Source organism: Neopsephotus bourkii, unplaced genomic scaffold (assembly GCF_033783945.1).
Source record: "Neopsephotus bourkii isolate Nb327-2 ecotype Australia unplaced genomic scaffold, CSIRO-AGI_Nbou_v1 NB_1792, whole genome shotgun sequence".
NCBI lineage: Eukaryota > Metazoa > Chordata > Aves > Psittaciformes > Psittacidae > Neopsephotus > Neopsephotus bourkii.
The window spans coordinates 4,716,721-4,739,510 of NW_026902266.1; the positions used below are offsets into that span (position 1 = coordinate 4,716,721).

General features: G+C 40.3%; 1 protein-coding gene across 7 annotated transcripts in view; it reads left to right on the forward strand.

Annotated features, from left to right (window-relative positions):
- The window catches only part of TSPAN4 (tetraspanin 4), a 461,954-nt gene that overhangs the window by 400,709 nt on the left and 38,455 nt on the right, over positions 1–22,790 (forward strand). For 6 of the 7 annotated variants that reach the window (XM_061380322.1, XM_061380323.1, XM_061380321.1 and 3 more), the window contains one exon: positions 6,385–6,459. The exons of the other annotated variant lie outside the window; for it this stretch is intronic. In XM_061380322.1, the coding sequence (XP_061236306.1) occupies positions 6,385–6,459 (75 nt within the window). The remainder of the gene's footprint in view (positions 1–6,384; positions 6,460–22,790) is intronic. 7 annotated transcript variants of the gene reach the window in all.

Genomic DNA, 22,790 nt, shown 5'->3' on the forward strand with positions numbered 1-22,790 from the left:
GTTGCTTATCATTAGCTAAGTTGAGAAGAGGGTTTGGCACACAGAGATCTGACAGACTCCCATCAAAATAAAAGAATTACTGCAGTGAATAGTCTAAACACAGCATTCTCAGTTTTGCCATTAGTTATACCATGTTTACTCTCATAGCAAAATGTTACGAGATTGACATGACAATTACATCTTGGGTTTCACTGTAACTGGTCACTTTTGTCTTTAAGACGCTGTGAGAAGATCAGCTAGTCCTGACATGGAGAGATAAGCAATTTGAGCAACATGATAGAACTTTTGAGAAGACTTGGGAAGCAGTGGGGAAGCAAAAGACCCAACCCCATGTATTAGTGTGTGGTGCTCAGTCATCAAGCAGAGAGACAAGTGTCTGTAACATCTGAGAAAACAGAAAATCTGTTTGTTTGGGAAGAAAATAAAATTAACTTGTTGCTCTGTGCCTTTGTGAGCTTGATGGAGACATGATGATATGCACAGGTAAAAGTTATTAAGATATTAAGAGGCTGGATGAAGGCTACTGGAACTAGTGGGTCAAAAGCCTAATACAGCTCCAGTGGAGATGGAGATGCACGTTAGGACCTCTTCTTCTCTAATAGATATTTCTCTCTCTGACACTGGGAAGGAGATGGCTTAGCTATAAGGTAGGCTTGATAGCAATTGCATGCTTCATTTTCTCTGCTCCTTTAATGGGAACCTGTGAGAAAGTCATGGGCTTTGTAGAATATAAAGGTAACTGCTGAGAAACTGACCTTCTAAAGGGATGGAAATCAGTGGTAGTAGCTAGACAGAAAGGTGTCACCTTACCTCCCTTCTCATCAAAACTTCTGTGGGGTTATTTCAGGTACAATTTATGAAAAGTTGTGCAGTAGGTACCTCTCAGTGAACAGCTACTAGGTTGCATCCCATTATTTGACAAGTAGTATGGTAAAAAACTCTCTGTACAAGGTCAGATTAATCTTTTTTATGGGGTTTTACATGAATGCTTTGCTTTGGGATTGTTTTTTTTCTCCATGCATAAATCTTGATTATACCAACAGCCTGCAGCCCCAGTGAACCAAAGCAAAACCCATTTTTATTTTTCTCTGTATTTATCACCACAGTGAGAAAACTCATTTAGAAAGGAGCTGTGAGAGTTTCCAGCAGGTGGGGGGTGTGTGTGTGCTGTGAGCCTTCAGTGGACTGGTGTTTCTCCCTTTTATATTTGAATGGGATATGCCAAGCTGGTTCTGGCCACAGATCAGGTATAATTTCCTTTGGGATGATACTGAGGATGGAACTGAAAGTGAATTTTTGTTGGAAGGTGCTATGGGAATAGAGGAGCAGGTTGTGCACACGTTCATGCATGCGCTTTAGTATGGTGGATCAGAAGACATGCTGCAGCATGCAAGCTCAGCCAGCTCAGTCTGAAGACTCAATTTTTACTTTCCCATTTGTCGATTTGGGTTCAGGTAGGGTTCTTCTTTAGAGGGGGATTATAAATGTGCTGACCTGTAAGTGCTTGTAGCTTTTACTAGGTGGTGAATTTGAACTCTCCACCTTGAGGTTGACCTCACCTAATTTACCTTTGCAATAAAAGATACAGCGTGTGTCTACTGTATGCACATAGTGGAATTACTAATACGTGTTTATTACCTGTGATAGTGTACATTTTGTCGATGAATGCAAATAGTAAGAAAAAACTAGAGTTTTTATTTAAAACCAAAAATATTTATCTATGAAGAAAAAGCATAATCCTGCTTATCTAGGTTTTGAGTTTCTAAACAGCATACATTACTTTTGGTTCACTGTATGACTTCCAAAATCTACAGTGCATGAAACCAAATTCCCACTAGTAATAGCTTCGAGGAACCTCTGAGCCTGTGTAGGGAAAGACTTAAACATGGTATGTAATAATCACTGAGAGGATTTCTATTCTAACTAAATTTTGATTGCTTGCCTTCACAGTTTTAGCATCTTTTATGATGCAGTGTCATACCTACTTCTCTAGTATGAACTGGAGGAAGGTAGGAGCACCATTATGGTCTGGCTGGAAGATCCACCTCCATAAACTCTTAATTATTGAGTCTGGTGGTGAGAAATAATAGTAAACACTTGAAAAACCACCTTTCTTTCCTCCTTGCCAGTCTCCAGTCCACTCCCTGCACACCAGACTCAGTCACGGGGGTCAGTGCAGGGTGATTTCCTTTTTCAGCCACTCTTTTGTTTCTTGCTCTTTTTTCTTTTCCTTTCTGCAGCTCCAGCATAGAATCCCCCCCAGGCTACCTTCCTCTCAAAGGTGCAGCTCCTCCTTGGTGCCTATATGCACAGGCATCCTCTGCTGCTGTGCAGACCTTGCCTTACTCTCTGGTGTCTCCTGCCCCAGTTGGCTGTCAGGAGGTCCAGTTTGTCTAAAACTGGTAGCCAGATTGCATCCTAAATCAAACTATTTCCCAGATGCTGTTAAAAATGTTCTTCCTTATGTTCTTCGTATTTGAAAAACCATGGCAGTCAAGTGAAGTTCCCAACAACTGGAAAAAGGGAATTATAACCCCCATTTTCAAGAAGGGGAAAATGGATGACCCAGGGAACTACAGACCAGTCAGTCTCACCTCTGTGCCTGGCAAAGTCTTGGAGCAGATTCTCCTGGAAGACATGCTGAGGCACATGAAAAACAGCAAGGTGCTTGGTGACAGCCAGCATGGCTTCACTAAGGGGAAATCCTGCCTGACCAATCTGGGGGCCTTCTGTGGTGAAGCTACGGAACTGATGGACAGGGGTAGAGCAGTTGATGTCATCTACCTGGAGTTGTGCAAAGTGTTTGACACTGTCCCACATGACAAACTTGTCTCTAAATTGGAGAGACATCAATTTGATGGATGGGCCACTCAGTGGATAAAGAACTGGCTGGATGGCTGCACACAAAGAGTTGTGGTCAATGGCTCAATGTCCAGCTGGAGACCAGTAACGAGTGGTGTCCCTCAGGGATCAGTGTTGGGACTGGTCTTGTTCAACATCTTTGTCGCTGACATGGACAGTGGGATTGAGTGGACCCTCAGGAAGTTTGCTGATGTCACCAAGCTGTGTGGTTCAGTTGATATGCTGGAGGGAAGGAATGCCATCCAGAGGGACCTTGACACGCTTGTGAGGTGGGCTGATGCCAACCTCAGGGAGTTTAACCATGCCAAGTGCAAGGTCCTACACCTGGGTCAGAGCAATCCCAAGCACAGCTACAGGCTGGGCAGAGAAGAGATTCAGAGCAGCCCTGAGGAGAAGGACTTGGGGGTGTTGGTCGATGAGAAAATGAACATGAGCCAGCTTCAGTGTGCGCTTGGAGCCCAGAAAACCAACCGTATCCTGGGCTGCATCAAAAGGAGTGTGACCAGCAGGTCCTGCCCCTTTTCTCTGCTCTTGTGAGACCTGACCTGGAGTATTGTGTGCAGTTCTGGTGTCCTCAACATGAAAAGGACATAGAACTGTTGGAACAAGTCCAGAGGAGGGCCACGAGAATGATCAAGGGACCGGAGCACCTTCCATATGAAGATTGGCTGAGAAAGTTGGGGCTGTTCAGCCTGGAGAAGAGAAGGCTGCGTGGAGACCTCATAGCAGCCTTCCAGTATCTGAAGGGGGCTATAGGGATGCTGGGCATGGACTCTTCATTAGGAACTGTAGTGATAGGACAAGGGGTAATGGGTTAAAACTTAAACAGGGGAAGTTTAGATTGGATATAAGGAGGAAGTTTTTTACTGTAAGGGTGTTGAGGCACTGGAATAGGTTGCCCAGGGAAGTTGTGAATGTTCCATCCCTGACGGTGTTTAAGGCCTGGTTGGACAGAGGCTTGGGTGACATGGTTTAGTGTGAGGTGTCCCTGCCCAATGCAGGGGGTTTGGAACTAGATGACCTTAAGGTCCTTTCCAACCCTAACTATTCTATGATTCCTTAGACTCCCCTTTCTCCTGCAACATTATTCCTTGTCTTCATCTGTAATGTTTTCATGCTGTTGAGTGCAGAGAAGGGAGGAAAAGCTTTCTTGAGAGCACAAGAAAAACAGGTCCCTGAATTTTACACCAGTTCCTGGCCTACCCTCTGGTCCAGGTCATGTCCTGTGAAGCAGGACTGGAGGACATCAGCTCTGAGGGGATGACAGTAAGGCATTACAGGGGTGTGCGGGCACCACAGGAGCAGGGAAGATGCTCTGTGGGGTGGTTTGTGAGTTGTCTTTTCATGTATGAGCTGCAGGAAGGATATGAGTAGGCTTTTTGTGGTTGTAGACTTTGAAGGTTTCAGCTGTTGAGCCCTCTCATCTGTAGTGGATGTGTGAAATGCAGTCTTTTGAAGGCTAATAACTTTTGCACAAAAATCCACTCATAGTTGGGTAAGACAAAAGGCACGTGCCTGGAATAGAGCTGTACTTTGTTTCAGGTCCCTGCTCTGAACACTGGAGTGTGAGAGGATTTCAAATTAAGCCACCAGATTTTTAACTTGGGCAGAATAACATTCTTTGCCCTGATTCATTCTTAGAAGTAATTGAGTGCTGTTTTTGAAGTTCTTCCAAAAGCTTTTATCCTTTAGACAGAAACAAGCTCAGAATATATAAGCATAGATAATTAAAGTTTGGCAATATTATAAGCTGATGAAATTGGGATTTTGTGGTAGGAAATAATGCTGATCACAGTTTATAAAGGGTATGAGTCCTTCATTTGTTTTAGGAATTGCCTGATGTAATCCAAACTATGCCAGTGCATTTCACAGGGAGACAGCAGTTCGTATGCAGATTTTAGAATAGCCATGCTTTATGGATGAACAAAAAAGTACCTCACAGCCAAATAAAATATAGCAAGGTGTTTGAGCATCTTTGCAATGAGTGATATGCTTTGTCCTGTTTAAATTGATGCTGTGCAGCAGGCTAAAATTGTAAATGTAAAAAATAAACAAGTTGCATCAAGGATGGTTTGCAAAGCCATACAGAAGGTCAGTGTTTGATGGTAATGATATGGAAATAAGCTTTGATCAGTAGCATGAATGAGTTCTGTGATTCAAAACTGGGCAGTAATAGGATCCAGTATTAGGGTCAAGCAGGTGTGAAGATACTAGTGCTGAAGATTTGAAAATAAACTTTAATTTCAGATGTGCAGGGCAAAATGCAATGAGTTCTGTAGACGGTGTAATTGTACTAGTGGAGAAAAGTATTTTCCCCTTCTTGACCTTTTGCCTTCCATTCAATTGCAGAAATCCATCAGTTCAAAGGTTTGGGTTTGACCTACCAGGCACTGAAGAAGCTTTGATAAGGCTTTGTAGCTATTAAACATTCATAGGTTTGCAGCTTTGTGGCTGAATTCAACAAGACTGTAACTATTTTTTCTCTCTTGGGGATAGGATTTCAATTAAATCAGTGTTGCTCAGTATTAGAATTCCAGCCTTACAGGTTAAGTGTATGGAGTTTGTGTTATAGGGAGCGGGACCTTTACCTGAGCCTAAAAAGTTCTCTTCTTCACTCATCTTTGCAAAACTCAGTTTCATTTAATGCTCTGATAGTGCTTGTTCTAAAGTCTGTGCAAGTGCTGTGCTGATGCTGCTGCAGAGCTGTGCCACAGATCCATCTAGCATCTTAACAAAAGGCAGGTTTTCAGACGTGTTTGGTGTTGTCAGGAGTTCTCTTGCTGAAGTTGATTAGAGGTGAGAGCTTTAGAGAATCTGTGTGAAATTACTGTGTTAAAAGTTTATATCCACTCCTTTGAGCTTTTGATTACTGGGGTTTAGCTGGTTCCATAGCTTATGAGGAGAAAGAGATGGACTGGCTTTGATGTCTTCACTACGAATCAGCCTCTTTCAGTTGAAACCCATGCTGATTTGTGTAGCTACACAAAAGCTACCTGGTGTACTACGTTGGTGTGCCTTTCACTTCTTCCACAATTTCCCTTGAAAGGAGCTATGACTACGGTTTATGGATCAGGCTACCTTCTCTTGCAATGGGAAGTCTAAGCCGTGGATTTTGCTGATATTGATAATTGGAATGATCTGACGGGGAAGAAGATAAAGAAAACCTAGCCTGGGAAGAGTCCTCAAGGGTTCCTGTCTAATAGAGCACTGGCCTGCTGGGGGGACAGATCTTTCTGGTGTTTTATGCTGTTCTACTGAAGTCAATTATATAAATGACCCATATGTATGCCCACGTACTGTTGTGTTTCCTGACTGGTCCTTTACCTGCTTTTTCAGTTGCTGCATGTTGTGGTGCCTTCTGTTCTGTAACACCGCAGCTTTGCATCTTGCTGCCTGTATGACTCCCACTCCCCATTTTGCATGGTCTGCTGAATGTACTTATTGTGCATCCAGAAAAAGCTGAAATAGTTGTTGATGGTTTTTGCTTTTTGTTTTGTCCCCTGTCCCTTTTTCTCTTGACAGTTTTTTATCATGCTGTTAATTATATTTCTGTTGGAGCTCACTGTTGTGATTCTGTTCTTCGTCTACACTGACAAGGTAAGTCAGATTCTTAATTTTTCTTTCCCCTTCAGCAAATTTTTATGCCCCTTTTCCCTATAAATAAATCATGAAGCCCATGACTTGGTATGCACATCATGCTTCTGTCTTCCTTGAGACACCCCTCTCAGAAGGAGCTCTCTCAGAATACATAAACAGCTTTGCAGGACTGGGATCTCTTGCTTGCTCATGTGTACAGCTCAAGGTCACAGATATTGCCAAGTGCATCTGCCATTAAAAAAACAAAACCAACCCCCCCACCCCCCAAAAAAAACAACAAACCAAAACAAAACCCACAAAAACAAACAAAAAAAAACCAGAACAAAACCCAACAAAAAAACCCCTAACGAAATAAGAAAAAATAAATGACAGAAAAGCAAAGCAGTCATTGAGCCTGACTAGGAGCATGTAGGAAGAGACACCCACCAGACTGAATAGGATTGTTTTTTAAGTATGTTTATAATATAAGAGCCACATTAATGCTGTAGCAAAGGAGGTGTCCTTAGCACAGGCAAAGGCACACAATTCATTATCTTTCCAAGTTGCTTCTTTCAGCACATGTGTATTTGGATTCTAGTGGAAAGGCAAGATAAATGCATAAAAGTTTAATGAACAAAGGTTTTGTTTGTGGTTTCAAACTTCACTTAAGTTTGACCTTTGTTCCTGTGCTTTGTATTCTGTCATAAGGGCAAGATTGCCTCTCTGAACTATCTTTACTTTAATTTACCTTTATTTTAAAACAACTTTTCTTAAAAAAAAAGGACAAAAGCAAAAGCTACACAAACAAAGCCAAAACAAGGGCATAACCTGCCAATTCAATTGAAATTGTCAAAGTATATTACAACTGAAGACTAAGGGAGCTTGAAAATCACAAAAATTTTGCCATGGATTAGGTCATCAGGTATGTGACCGATAAACAGCTGCTTCTGGAATGGAAAGACAAAATACCAAAAACTAAATAAAAATTAAAAAATAACTGCACAAGATATCAGAGTAAAATGAATATTAGCAGTAGACGTAGTCATATTCAGTGTGTTTAGCAATAACCTGGATGAAGAGTGGGTAAGATGTCAGCACTACTTTCTAGAAAGGCTCTGAATTAATGAATGAACACTGTGAGTGGTTGTCAGGCACACTTCTGAAGGACTGAAAAGAGCTAGATTGCCACACAGCATGCTGTAGCTAGAACATGAAATTAACTTGCAAAATAATTGAAGTAGAAGGGACAATTTAAAATTACTTGTATGCATTACTGGGCTCTGAATTACCGGTAACCTCTTGGGAGAAAGATCTACACGTCATACATGACAGCTTAATAAAGGCATCTACTTAATATGCAATGGGCCTCCAAAACCCTCATACACTTGGCTATATTTAGAAATGGAAGCAGTTGGAAAAATTACCACATCGTTGTGTAAATCGCCTCATTGTAAATTAAATATTGAGTTTTGTTTAAGCAAACAGAAGTCCTAAAAAGGTGGGAGACAGCAGTATGAAGAGGAATTATGGAGACTACCCTGATTCAATTTGGGAAAGGAAAGACATCCTCTGCTTAAATTATCTTAAGAAGATAAATGATAGCAGTTTCTAAAATAATGACATGCTAAAAACTTGTCCCAAATGCAGAATACTCAAAAATATTAAAGAGTGGATTTAAAAGGTAGATGTTTCTTATGTTCTGCATCATCGTCATGTAGAATTCCCTGTTGCTGGCTGCTGTTGAGTCTGATCGTTTGATAAATGCATGGGTATGTAGGAAAGAAAATGTTACATTGGTAAGTGTCTCTCTGAGAATGTTGGTCTTCACTTTTCACAGGTGAAAAGGTGTCGGGGATGATTCCCTCCCTCCTTCAGCCTGTTGGTTTACAGTGGTTTTCTTTGTTCTTAATAAAGAGATCACGGATTTTAACTTTCCTCTGAGTCATGCACTTTAGGTTGATGCAGGAGATACAGTCTAGTTGTCTGTAAGATCTAAATATAGTCTAAAATACAGGCTCCAGTTCAAGTGCAGTTTTACTGAGTTGAGAAATAGCTGTAATCTGTGTATTGTAGATGATCAAATTAGAGGCTCTTAATGTTTCTGTACGGCTCTATATGCATGGTTTTATACTGAGGAAATCAATACTTTGTCTCCTTATTACACTTACAGTCCTGCCAACAGAATAAATAAAACATCAGCAACCTAAAACAAATGTTTTCATACAGCATGCTTTGAATTTGTGTGCTGGCTTTTCTGACGTGAAGAACAGTATTGCCATGTGTGCTGGTATGGGGAAGTAACTAAGCCAGACAAGTCCACCACATAATTCAGTTGATGCAATTCCCTAAAAAATCAGCAAAGGAGCAGTCTACGCTAACTCTTGCACATCAGAAGAAAGTAACATTAGTTTTGTGTGCAAAAGCAGAAAAGGACTCTGAAGATTAAGACTTGGTGGACTCCTGTATCATTCATATATATGTGTATATATATATAAAATCAGCATTTTTTTTCAAGTACCTGGTAGCCTTCTGTTAATTAGGAGTGTATATACATATAAAATTATTTCCAGGATAAAATGGGGCCAATTGTTAATTTCTGTTCCTGGCTTGAGAAAGGTCAACAATGGATCCCCTTGCAGTTTTCATTTACTCCTGCTTTGTCAAGTGTCACAAAGTTGAATTAATACTCTCCTCTTTCCATGAAGCAGGACAGCATTACTGCCCTACTTAGGTGGAGAGGCAGGAGCCAAGACAGTTCCCTAAGACTCTGCAGGCAGCTGGGGCTGATTCTAATTTTAGAGCTCTTGGTGCTTTGTCTGATGGCAGGGGATGTGAGAGATTGAGCTGTGCTGGCAGCAGAGCTGGGTAATGCAGCTGACTTAATAGTACTTTTGCAGTGAATGATGTCCATTTTGTGCCTTCTGCTGTGGAATGGTCACAGTAGCAAGCTGCTGCCTACACTGCAGGGTGCAGGTATCAGCCACAGGGTGGGTGTGCATCCAGGTGCATGTGGACACGACTCATGGGCTCCTGAGCTGGTAATAGGGGTAATGTGCTGCTGCTTTGAGCTGCACTGTGCATCTCTTTGGCAGGGCCTGAGTTCATACCTTGTTCGCATTTCCTCCAACTTTCCTGGCTGTCCTTACATTGCAAAATATGAATCTCTGGAATTCTGCAGAAGTGAAATGTGGCCTGTGTGGGAATAGGATGAGGAAATACATTCCTACGGGGTGGTTGTCAGGAAAAAAATACAGCACTTCTATTTTGTGCTGGCTGTTCTCAAGGCAGCAGGGTGACTGATTCATAGGCTGTCTTCAGCTCAAAATGGCACCCGAGGTACTTGGGAGCTTATTTTCGTTTGTACATGTTCAAATGTAAAGTCCTAAGGCATGACTTTATATCTTTTTGAGGGCAGGAACATCAGCCTAAGAGATGTGGGCATTGAACAGAGTTTGTGTGATTATGAGAACTAAGGCAGGTTATTGCACTGAGAGCACTATTTATTCAGGCTGAACTGATGTCCCTATTTGAAGCAGTCTAAACTCCAGTGACATTGCTAGAGTCATATGAATGGTTGGTTATGTGAATGGCTGCCCATCTGTAGCTTGAATATTCTATTTAATGTGTTTTATTTTGATTCCATTAATACAGAGTAACATTTGACATTTTCTTAAGTTGGTCATTTCTATGTGGGGCTCTATATGCATTTATGAGAGTTCCATGGAGTACTGATAGGGTTAACCTTAATTATATTGTGACAAAGAGAAAGCAGCAGGGTCCTGTGCTGTCAGAGGCTGGATACTCCTTATATTTCTCAATACCAGATTGGACCCTGTTAGAATGTAAATTGTGCTAATAAAATGCACAGTCTTGTACCAGTTCTAACTTGCATAATCCTTCTGGCATTAGCGTCTGTATTTATTTATACTGTGATGATACTTCTGGAGGCAAAGGAAAAAAAAAAGTCCATATTTACTTTTTTGCAGCTGTAATACATTATTTTTTCAGTAGGTTTTTTGTTCAGATGTATGCATTTTTTCTGATTTATGGCAGAGCTATGGAGTCACTATTTAATGCCCACAAATGGAAGAACATAACCACTATAATGTGCTTTTTTTTCCTTTTCAAAACATCAAACTGAGTAACGTAAGCCAGTTTAAGGAATAGAACCACTGAAGGATCACTGACTATGGTATTTGATTATGGGAGCAGTTACTGCTATTTGCAACTCAAAGTTAAGACCAGAATTTTCAATAAAGATTAGGCCGTTAACTCACTTGGGGTCCCTGTGACAATTACAGCCTGAATTCCATGCCTGCTTAGCTGTTTTGAAAATGGCCCACAGAATAGTAGAGAATTGAAAAATAATGGCTACTTCTGCTTTTCATGAGATGAGTGAAAATGCTCTTGCTTTCCATGTCGCAGTAAATTGTAATGAGTTCTGCTATAGCTTTTACTGCTAGCTGATAAAAAATATGGTCTGTAGATTGATGTATTTCTTGCTTTGTTTCTCAAAACATTTTGAAAATTATTGTAATTCCTAATTGATAATTTGCCTGGTTCCATACAGATTAGGCACCACAAAGTGGAATGTAGTGTATATGGTTTCAAGTACAGCACAGTCCTCACAACCTCTTTCACATTTGGCTTTAACGACAAAGTGGAAAAACTGAATCCACCTTCTGCATTCATGAGCAGCTGTTCACAGAAATGATCTGATGCTGCTGAGCCACTTGACAACATGAGTACGAGGTTCACAATCAAACTGAGGACAAATCATTCATGCAGAAAGTTTAGTTCAAACCTACTGCAGAAACTGTTGCTTTCATTGAGCTTCTGTCCAGAGAGCTTTAAAGTTTTCAGTGTTTATCTTTGACAGATCTTCAGCAGAGCAGGGTATCTTCTCTGATAACAAAATGCTTCATGTTCCTAGTCAGCCTAGCGCACAGGGCTGTCCATGGGAAACAGCAGCCTTTGGAAAGTTCTGCAAAACTGGCAGGGTGGTCACTCTGCACCACTCTTCAGTCAGATAGCCTGCCTTTTTTTAACAGTGTTTCTTCATCAGCATTTGACTGTCCCGTTGTCATACATTTTAAAACTTATTACTGTTGAAAGCTTTGGGTGGTGGTAGAAATATTGGGTCCCTGTGTCCTCCTTTGCCACAGTGAACACAGCTGTTCCTGCTGCTGTGCAAGGCTGGGAGAATTTCAGAACATTATCTGTGTGGGTAGTGTCTGTGTGTGTTGGCATGCAGGAAGGCTCTCAAGAGGACAAAGGCTATTTTTAACTCTGTGATATTACTGTGGGGATGTGCTGCATTAACATGCTTCAGAGTGTGCAAGTCCTGGTATGTGTATGCAATGGTTTCTGAGCAGCCTGTGGGTAAATGCTTTATTTTTCAGTTAGAGTTCCATTTGTTTTGTTTTTAAAAGAGCTGTCCACACATTGAGATCTTCCTGGCATGTAGTATCTCTCTGGCAGTGTTCTTGAGTTGGGTTTTGCATAAGTGCTGACATTCCTAAAAGCTATTTCTCAGATAGACAGGAGTAGCATTGCATGGGAATGCAAAGGTATCTAGATTGTCTCTTAGATTGCAGTGCACTGCCATTATTGCTATGTGAGTCTGGTCAAGTATTTTATTTCTCTAATGCAAAATAATGTTATATAAATGGTGATACAGAATTATAAAAGACAGAAGTATCTCTGTGGTTTATTTTACTTGGTAATAAGCTTAATTTTAACTAGTTTATTAGCATTTCAGTACTGGTCTCACACAATAGGGAGTTGCAGAAATTTCATCAAAAGAATTTAATTATAACCAATTCGTTGTGACTTCTTTTCAGCAAAGCATTCAGGCATAGGTTTAAATTTGTCTCTGTTCAGCAGCTAAGTCAAGTGCATGCTTAAATCTATGTGACTGACTTAATAATACACTGAAGTCTTGTCAAAGTTGATAGGCACCTTTTGTGTCTTTCCCTTAAAAGAAAAGAAAATGCTAATGACAGTAAAAAATTCTGGAGATGGTAAATATCCATCACATCTTTCACTCCATAGGGAATTCAGTGAAAAATAATGAATGTTTGCTTTACAGCATTATTGGTTATCTTTTTGTATTTGTTTTGAGCAGCTTTCTGTTTAGTATCCTGAACTCCAACACATCATTTTGACCTTTTTTTAGGCAGGAGGAGGTGAGGGAGATGGGATTTATTTGCCAGTGTGGCTGAAAAAAAGCACACACACCAAAGGAAATCCCAGTAGCTTCATTAATTCATTTGTCAAAAGAGGATTTCATTGAAAGTGCACCTCCAAAATGCTATTAAAAGGCTTGTTAAAGGATAGCACAGTATTGATGAAAAGAGTTAAGCGCATGCTCAGAAATAGGTCTTATTTAGGAATGGTAACTGAAGATAAAATGCATTAGGGCTCCCCATTGAGAACGCTTGATCAATGGTTGACCAAGGCCTAATTGATTCCTCTAATAAATTGTTAGCAGGGGAATGGTGTGAGGAAAGTAAAATCAAAGTTTGCTAAATTAAGCTGCATGCCTAACACAAATATTCTTAGTGAAGATCCGATGATGCAGTGGCCTCTCGGATCCTCATGCTGCTTATCTTCCTGTTTTGGCTGAGTTCAGAAATGAAGATGAATGTAAGTGTTGCATTCTAGTCAGTATGGATTTTTTTTTTTTCTTTCTATTGTGCTGCTGCACAGTTTGGAATAGTGCCTTTTCTCAGGAGAAATACAGTTCTGACCTCTAACCTGGCTGACTGGGAGATCAATTCATCTGTGCAGATCTGGGAATTAAACACAGCTACTGCTGCCATTATGCCTGCCTTAAAGCCAGCCAGATGTATCTCTTATTACTTGACATGATTAAATTCATCGGAGTGTCTCCTGAGAAATAATAGGCAATGTATCAGCCTACAAAAGAAAGAGAAGTACCTGGGCTTCCTTCTTGCTGGTTATAATCCCTAATTAGAGATTAACTCACAATCTCAGGAGCACGTTATACTGTATCTTTGTTCTGGGAGCATTTTTACAATGAGATTATTTGTTTCCCATGCTCCTATCTTAAATTTCTGGTTTTGTAGTAGATGAAATATGTGTAGTGCAGGTCTTCATTCAGCTTCTCTGAAGGAGCACTCTAGAATACACTAATGGTGGTTATTAAATACATGCGCAACATGCTTTTTGTCCAGGTGTCTTAGAGCATGTTACAAGTGTTAAGTAGTTCAGCTCTGCTTTTGCTGAGTGGGAGAAGTGATGGTGAAGGCTAAATCCCGAAGGTGCAGTGTCTCCTGGGAAATACTCAGTGCTCTCACAGCTGGATGAATGTAAGGACCTTACTGTTCCAAAGGACAAGTTTTATATGACTCTCCTGTGATCAAATGAGAAGTTATTTCAACATCTGGGTGGATCAGGAACTGAATGAATGTTGGTGCTCATTGCTGATAGAACTCAAATGACTGGCACTGCTTTACATACATCTGATCAACACTAGTTTTGGCTGGTGACTGACCCCCAGTTTTGTATCTGTTTTAACTAACTGCTGGTACACTTTTTATACAGTTTTATTTGGAAAAGGGAAGAATAGCAGAAAGAGAAAAGAGTGTTTTAGAAAGTTGATAAGATGAATAAGGCAGCTTTAGACATTCAAATACAAGCAACATCAAATGCAGAGGAATGACTGAGGTAATATATTGAAACAGACAGGACATTTTTTATTCAAGCTACACACATTTTTGATGTGTCACAATGTATTTCAGACAACATTAGAAAATGGCAGTAAACTAAATGTTTAACATTTTTTACATGTACAAAAAGAGAAGGGAAGATTACTTTTTTGTGTTACCAGACTTCAAGCAGGCCAGTAGCATACAGTCCTTGTCTTGGATTTGTCAGATGGAATTCAAGAATAATGTGGTGGGTGCACCACTTTATTAAGTATAATTTGCAGCTGGAGTTCTTTCAACTCTTTCCTTTTATTTAACTCACCATCAGTATACATAGAACGACTCCTAGTTGAAATGAGGGAAGACAGACCTGTTGATGAGCAGCTCTAAACCATTACTAGTGCTAGGTTTTCTTAGGGTGGGGTGTGTTGACTTTAAGGCCACAAATGTTGAGGTGCTTTATATTACCCAAACTCCATAGTATGTATAAGGCATCCAGTTTATAGCATAGCTTCTCACTGGAAATATTGATGCACTGCAAAATGGTGTTGTCTTTGCAGCTGGTAATTGTGGGTTGAACCCTTGCTGTGAAATTCAGGTGTAGGAAGGGGGTGCAAGTGTTCTAGACACAAATATTTTTTTTGAAATATAGTCCCAAACTTAAAAACCCAACATAATCAATGGCAAATACCAATCAATGGTAGACTATATCTGCTTCCTATTTTGCTGTCCGTGCCAGTAAACCAGCAACCAGGTATAAATAATAATCTCTAATATAGACTATTTATCTTAGTTATTTGGGATCTTGAACTCTGAATCTTTTTACAAATGAGCACCAAAATCAGTGATTGACTTGACAATAGGAAATGACTGACCTGGAAGAGAGAAGCAGATTTTTTGTAAGTGGATATATCTTAATAGGAAGCAGAGAGAGAACTTGATGTTACAATTTCCGAGTGCACACATTTCCTACTTGATGCTTTCAGTGCCTCTGATAATTTGGATGGTGCTGGTTTAACACAATTTTGCTGCGATGTCCTGGCATTAGCAGTGAATGAGGCACGTACAAAATTTGTTTTAAGCATGCACAATCTTAATTCGCTTTGTTGTACTGCAGTTGTTCTCTGTACCCTCTCTATGCGGGGGAGACATTCTTAAGAACAGAGAATTCTTGTATGGGTTCGGTTCTTTCTTGTTGAAACCCATCCATCTACTTGCACTCCCCTTCCTGCTACTAATTGTCTTTAATACAATTTCTTAACTAGTTTTTTCTGTGATAATTATTATTATATGACAATATGTGTTTTGATTTCCTTGTTTGCTCCATTTTGCACTTTACTGCTGTAAGCCAACAATACTGTTGCTCTGCCAGACATTTTTGCCATCTGCCCCTTACCACTCTGAACCACAGGAAAATAGAAAGATACATGTCATCATCTTCAGCTGTGCTGATGTTGCCTCTCTTGACAAAGTCCTAACCTCACCATTTAAGAAACCTTTTCAGAGGTCACCTTGAAGGGGATATTGAAGTGCAAACTGAGCTGAATGCTAAAAATTGGTAAATTATGTAAATGAAGCAAAATTGAAAAGATTCAAAGGCTAATTTGAAGATATTTAGAACACCTAAAAGGTCTTTCTCTAGAGAATAATGGAAGTGGAAAATCACAAAGCATGTAAGAGAAAAAGACTTTGATTCTAAATCAGATGTATGTTAGATTTATCTCACAAGACATTTAGTTATTCTTACGAAAATTCAGGACCAAAAAGTTCAAATAAGATTTGAATCAATCAAAATTAGAGAACATATATTTAAAAGCTATGAAGAGAATCAACATTACTCTCTATACAACACGCACACAAGAAAACATCCTGTAGATTTCTTTTAGGTCCACCTTTTTTTTTTTAAATGAATAGGGAATGCATTGTAGTTGGCAGAAAAGTAGCTGAAAGCATTCAAAGAACGAGAAGCAATGTGGGGTTTTTCGAATTCAGGTAGCTTGGGAAAAAAAAACAAATATTTTGAGGACTATGAAGAAAGCAGGAGGGGAATGTGTTACATACCTTGAAGTGTGTTGAGTTTGGACTAGTATTGAAGTAAATGTCAGTGGAATGCCCTTGCTGCTACTGCCACCACTGGTGACCATTCAGTGGCCAAGTGTGGCTTCCCATAGCTGGATTTTCTCAATGGAAAGCTGATTCATGCTCACTTTGACTGATTCATGTACAAATGGCAGGGGCAACTCATTCATAATGCCTGTTGTTAACACAGGAGGGCAATGAGCAATGGGGATTGTTTTTCCAATTGTCTATAGTAATTCCTCTCTTTTTCAACTCTATTCATTCAAAGTGTCAGTTTTCATGTAAGAGAGTCACTGAAAGACAATTAGGTAAGACTAGGGCACTGGAATGGCTGAATATCACAGTTTTGCTGTATCTGTTTGAAGCCTTTTAGGGGTTTGATTGCATGACACCGTTATCAGGTGTCAGTACATAATGAATACATAAGTTACCACTTCCTGTATGATAAAATCCTGTCCCCAGTGAAGGCTGTGTGTTGTCTTCCATGGAGCCAAGCTATTATCCATAATTTCAGGGTATTTGAAATATCCTTCCCACTTACCTATGTGGTGATTCAAATAATGTTTGCTGGAGCGTATGAGGTGGTGCATTTCAGTGCTATAGGAGATTCCACTGCATGCCAAGTAAATCCATCCTTTGTAAATCCCTTCTGACTACTCCCAGTGATTTTGTCCTCTACATGTTTGAAAATGGTTTCCAGGATTAGTTGCTCCACCACCTTCCCAGGGATTGAGGTGACAATGACAAGCCTGTAGTTCCTGGATCTTCCTTATTGCCCATGTTGAAGACAGGAGTGGTATTTGGTATTTTCCAGTGTTTGAGATCTTCTCACCATCCTCTGATGGGACAGAGGGTTTCTCTCTTGGCTTGTATAGTATTGCCATTTTTCGTCCACTACTTCCAACCACCGTGCTAGCAGAAAACCAGACTAAGTGCTGACTCTATAGAGCAGACAAAATGTGTATTTAAACTCCCATTTCAACTTTTTTTTCCTCCTTCTGGGTACTCATTTTGGGTATCTGCTGCAGCTAGTCACCAGTTTTCACAAAAATTATGGAAATGGAGTGTATCTGAATGGTCTACCAACCATTTGACTTGCTTTATTTAAAAACATATATTGGCAAAAACCTTCCAATGACAAAATGCTCTCACTGGTGCATGCCATAGGTTTGTAGTGATTTAACAAGAGGAGACTATTTGAGTTAAAGGTGCATATACAAGTTAAAGCTTTCTGTCAGTGATAACTGCTGGAATAAGTGCTTTTTGAAGTAGCCTTTCACTGTCATTTGTTTGAAATTACTTTTTTTTGAATACTTACTCTGAATTCCTGGAATGTGTTTGGTATCAAACTTCTAAGGGGGCAACAGGGAGAGACTTCTTTGCACATTGAGCTGGACTTCTTGAAGACTTAATGTTCCTTTTTCACATGCTCATTTATTAGACTTTGTGACTGGGTGTGGTTGGGTTTTTTGTATTCATCTCATAGGATCAGCTAATGCTATGTAAGGTAAAATGGAGAATGTAGGGTTTTCTTCCACATCTTTCGTGAGGCCATGCGGAGTCCATAGGAGTCAGATCCTGGTTTCCTTGGGCTTCTTGCTCCAGATCCAGGGGTACCTGCTAGCATGCTCCTTATACACCATGGAACTATCAACATTACTGTATAGCTCTTTGAGGAGATCCAGCTCTGAGATGAAAAACTACTCTCCTGCTTAATCTAGGAATACAAAGGCACTTTTATAATTTAAAGTCCATTTCAGATACGTTTTGAGCAATGTTCCACTCGAGTAGATGGCCATTTGGAACAGACGTGTGCTGTGTGCCTGGAAGAGCTATAGTCTTCCCGTGAGGCTGAGGTGACACTGTAGAGAGGCTTGTGGCACATCCTGGTGTGAATTTTCCTGTTTGTGGTCCCTGTTATGGCCTGTTTAGCAAAAAAACTGCTCAACAGATTTAGAGATCGACAAATGAACCCTTTCCACATCTCTTTATGAAACATTTTTGTTGCAAATGAGCAACATGGTAATTTAAATCACTGTTTCACTGACTGTGTTTATTTCTAGTCTCAGTAGGATGCCATGCAGAGTTACAGCCTGTAAGGGTCGCTCAGTAAGTCCTTATTTATTCCACAGCTTTTATACTTAGAGGTTGTACATCTCATTAATTTCCCCTCCCCCCTTTTTAATAGCATATTAAATTTGAGGATTCCAATATCATTCTTTCAATCCATGTGAACCTTTCTAGAGGTTAGTTATTAGAGAAGAGTTAAGGAGTCTGTTCTATAGGGATTTCTGTGAAAATTGGCATGTTTGGGGACTAAAACAAAGCTGATGGGGGTGTAAAATGCACTACTGGAAGCATGTTTCCTCAGTCACAGAATTATTCTCTTTCTCCTCACAGACTCTTTGCCTCATTCAGCTTAACATCATGACTCCACAATTTAAATAGTGTGAATTAAGAGGATCAAGTTTCTGGTCTCTGAAAGCTTGTAATACCCTGATTACTCTAACCTTCCAAGAGAAGAGGACACTGAAATGTCCCTGTATCAATTCTGGCTTGCCAATCACTTTACCTTCTATCCTTGAAATTATCCAGTGGGGATTTTAGGTTGCATGCAGACAACTTGTGTTCTGATTGAACAGAGCTAAATGAAGTTCGGAAGAATCTGACACTTGTAACAGAGGTTGTTCTTATGCAACTTCTAAGTGCTCTTTTAAGTGGTGGTGGTGGAATCTGGTAACGAAAAAAATTAATGCAAAAGGAAAATGAGATTTAACAGACAGTTAACTACATCCTGCATAACAAAAATGAGGTTTTGAGAGAGAGATTTGAATGTCTCTCCCTTGTTGACCCACTTTGAGGTAATTTAGAGAGGCTTGAATTTTGACACTTGATGAGAATTAGATCTGCTAGGATCTGAAGTGGGGTGCCCTGTATCCCCTTTTGTGTCTGCGAGTCATCTCTGAGATAAAGTGACACTGTACAAGTGGTGACACGTGGTTCAGTGCTTAGCACAGCAACTCAATTTACAAGGGAAGATTTCCTTGGGTAAGAATGAATCTTAACATTCCCTTTTTTGTATCCTGTAACCACAGTGCTGAGCCTTTCTTATTCTATTCAGAATATGGTGGTGCATGGATGGTAAAGATGAATTTGTACTAATAAGCATATAGGTTTGGATCACTTCCTTTTGGTTTATCAGGAACTAGCAGCGCACCTGGTCCTCCATTTCATGCTGAAATAGAAGAATAAATTAAACACGTCTTTTGTCTGAGCATATTTTTATGAAAGTGAGTGGGGAATAAAAGATGAATTGCATTTTATAGAGTAGGAAATTAAATTGTTCTTCCACCCTCTATCTCAAAAATCCAGAAGAAGTCAGGAAATATTACTTGCTTTCTGAAAGTACCAAGATCCCTCCCCATGTTTGGGCTGTCTCAGAATGTTCAGGAAAGGCTTTAGGATTAGAGAATTGTGGCTGGGTGTGTCTTTTCCTGCATATAAAGCTATTTCTTGTAAGAAGTATGTATGACTCCAGAAAGTGAATTGGTTGATTTGCAACAAGAGAAAAAACACCTAGACTGATCCTGCAGTGTTCTGCTGCTTCACCTTACCAACAGGGTCTTCCCTTACAGTCCTTTTCAGGGATGAGTTCCTGTTTCAAATCTCTAGTCAGCAAATCTGGGCAGCAGGATTAGGTAGGGGGAAAGCCAAGGTTTTAGGCTGCAACTTTTTTCTGCGGGGAGCACAGGCTGCTTCACCTTCCCACATCATGCCTGAATTGAAGATTGGTGTTGCAGATGAAGGAATGGAGTGAGAGACTATACTCTTTGCCAGAGATTAATATGAAACTGATTGGTCCCCAAGCTGTGAGTAATGTTTATTAGTAAACATTTTGCCCATTGTGGCAGAAATGGTTGTTCAGGATTCTCTTGGCAGCATCTGTTCTCTGCTGTCCCTCTGTTGTAAGGAATGCAGCCTGACAGCACAAGTAATTTAGTGCAGTTAAAAGCTAGCCCCAGTGAAAGGAGTGATGAGGAAGATTCTTTACTTATTCCTCATTAGTCCTGAGCAGGCTTGCTTATGAATCCTGTAACCTTGGCAGCAAGAGAGCCTCCTTTTGCTTTGCTATCTGCCAGGAAATGAATTACACAAGCATAGGAATTCATGAACGCTGAATACTGCAATTAATTTTGTTAAAGCGTCTTTATATATTTAGTTTCGGAAGAGGAAGGAAGGAGAAGCTTATCACTAGCTATGAGTCTGAAGCCACAAATCTTGCACAGCTTTCAGTTTAAGATAAAAATGAATCTATAAGGAATCCAAAAATCCTTTGTTCATTTTATTTATTATAAGAATGAGAAATGATGAAGGCAGTAATATAATGTTAACATCACAATCCCCACATTGAATTCATTAACATGGAGAAAACACATTAATAGCTTTTTTATTGCTAGTCTGAAAACTTTATAATGGCATTTATTGCAACGGAACTGAAATGTGAATGGCAGAACTTTATAAATCTCAGCTCGTATGTGGTGGCTTAAACAGTGTCTGAAAATGTTAGTGGGGTTTTGTTGGTTTTTTTGTTTGGTTTTGTTGTTTTTTTTTTGAAGTCTGGACTTTGAACTTTGCCAGTTTTTCCCATTTAATCTTGCTTTTGCACATATTAAGGAGGCAGTCATATTGCAAAGAAGCTGCATGTAAAGCTGGATGTATTGGATGTGGAAATTTTCTCTCCTTATGGCCAATGCAGGTGCAAGTAAATGTTTCATCAGCACACCCATTAAGTTCCTAGTGGTAAATTTAGCCACAAGCATTCAAGAGATGTTTACTTTGCATTTAATTTAGATCTAAAAAAAAGACATAGCAGCTTGTTTTAAAATGAATTACATTCAGTTTATGTAATATTCTTATTCTCATATATTCTTATTCATTATGTATATAGAAAAAATAAATGAAAAAGTTACAGCAATACCCACACAGCTCAAAGGGGTGAGGGTAGTTGTCCTAAAATAGATACAATCTGGCTTAGCCACCAGACAGTCATTTCATGAACTCTGTTGGAGTGAACTTAGAAATAACTTCACTGAAGTCAGAGCTTCTCCCAGACTGAGCAATCCCTTTATCTTCTCTCTTTAAGTTGCACCAAATTTTCTCTTTTTTCATGCTACTGTATAGTGCTCGCACTGTAGGGAGTTGTGGTTCTTTTTTATCTCTTTTCTCATTCTTTCTCATGGGCAGTGTCAATCAACTTGCAAATTACAGCATGCTCACATGTGATTGCAGTGGAGGTTTCTTTACCAATGTTGTAGTTTAAACCCAGCCACACAGCTCATTCACTCACTTCCCCCTTCTTGCCCTCCTCCCACTCCTGGAGGGATGGAGAGGAGAATCGAAAAGAATGCAACTCCCACGGGTTGGGATAAGAACAGTTTAGTAACTAAGGTATAACACAAATCGCTACTGCTACCGCCATAATAATAATGATAAAGGAAATAACAAGGGAAGAGAATACAACACCTCACCACCAGCCGACCGATAACTTACCCCACCCCACCTGACCGAGCACGGACCAATACCTCATCGAACTCCTCAGTGAACTAGCCCCTCCGGGTAACTCCCAGTTATATCCTGGGCATGACGTGCTGTGGTATGGAATACCTCTTTGGTCAGTTTGGGTCAGGTGTCCTGTCTCTGCTTCCTCCTGGCCTCCCCTCCTCCCTGGCAGAGCATGAGGCTCACAAAGTCCTTGGCCAGACCAAACATTTGAGCAGTAACTAAAAACATCTGTGCCATCAGCACCGTTCCCAGGCTGAAAGTCAAAAACACAGCGCTGCACCAGGTACTAAAAAGGAGAAAAAATGACTGCTACTGCTAAACCCAGGACAACCAAGTACTTACAGGCTTTATAGTGTTAACTCTTGCTGTGGCACAGCCTCATGCTGCATTTAGGTAAGAAAATGTGGGACTTTGCTTGTGCATCACCTACCTTTCCATGACAGCAGTGTTTTGCACTGCATGGGAAGTTGTGTTTTGTTAGGGAGTTGCACTAAAAACATTTAATATGTGCAATGTATTTTTTATCACATTTGTTCAAAATAGCTGGCCAGAAATCATAATTGCTGGACAAAGAAAATGATGGTATGATAAATAAAGTACCGTAAATAAAACTGTTATCTGGAACATGTCAGTTGCTGAGGTGAGCAGCTCGAGAGAGGACGCCTTCAACACCAGAGCAGGGGGAAGCTCAGTGTCCAGGAGCTTCAGTTTAGAGTGGCTACAGCCACGGAGGGATCCTGAAGTCCTCCACAGGACTTGTCCAGGAGCAGCTGACTCACAGGGGGCAGAGCGGCACCAGCCCTACCTTCTCCAGAAGCTATCAGGAGAACTGGCTACCCTGGATTTGGAGAAGGCTGAGATTCTGAATGACTTCTTTGCCTCAGTCCTCACTGGCAAAGGCTCTGACCACACCATCCAAGTCTTGGAAGGCAGATGCAGGGACTGACCTTGGGCTCACTGTAGGAGAGGATCTGATTCAAGACCATCTTAAAAACCTGAACGTGCAGAAGTCCATGGGACCTGATGAAATCAATCCTG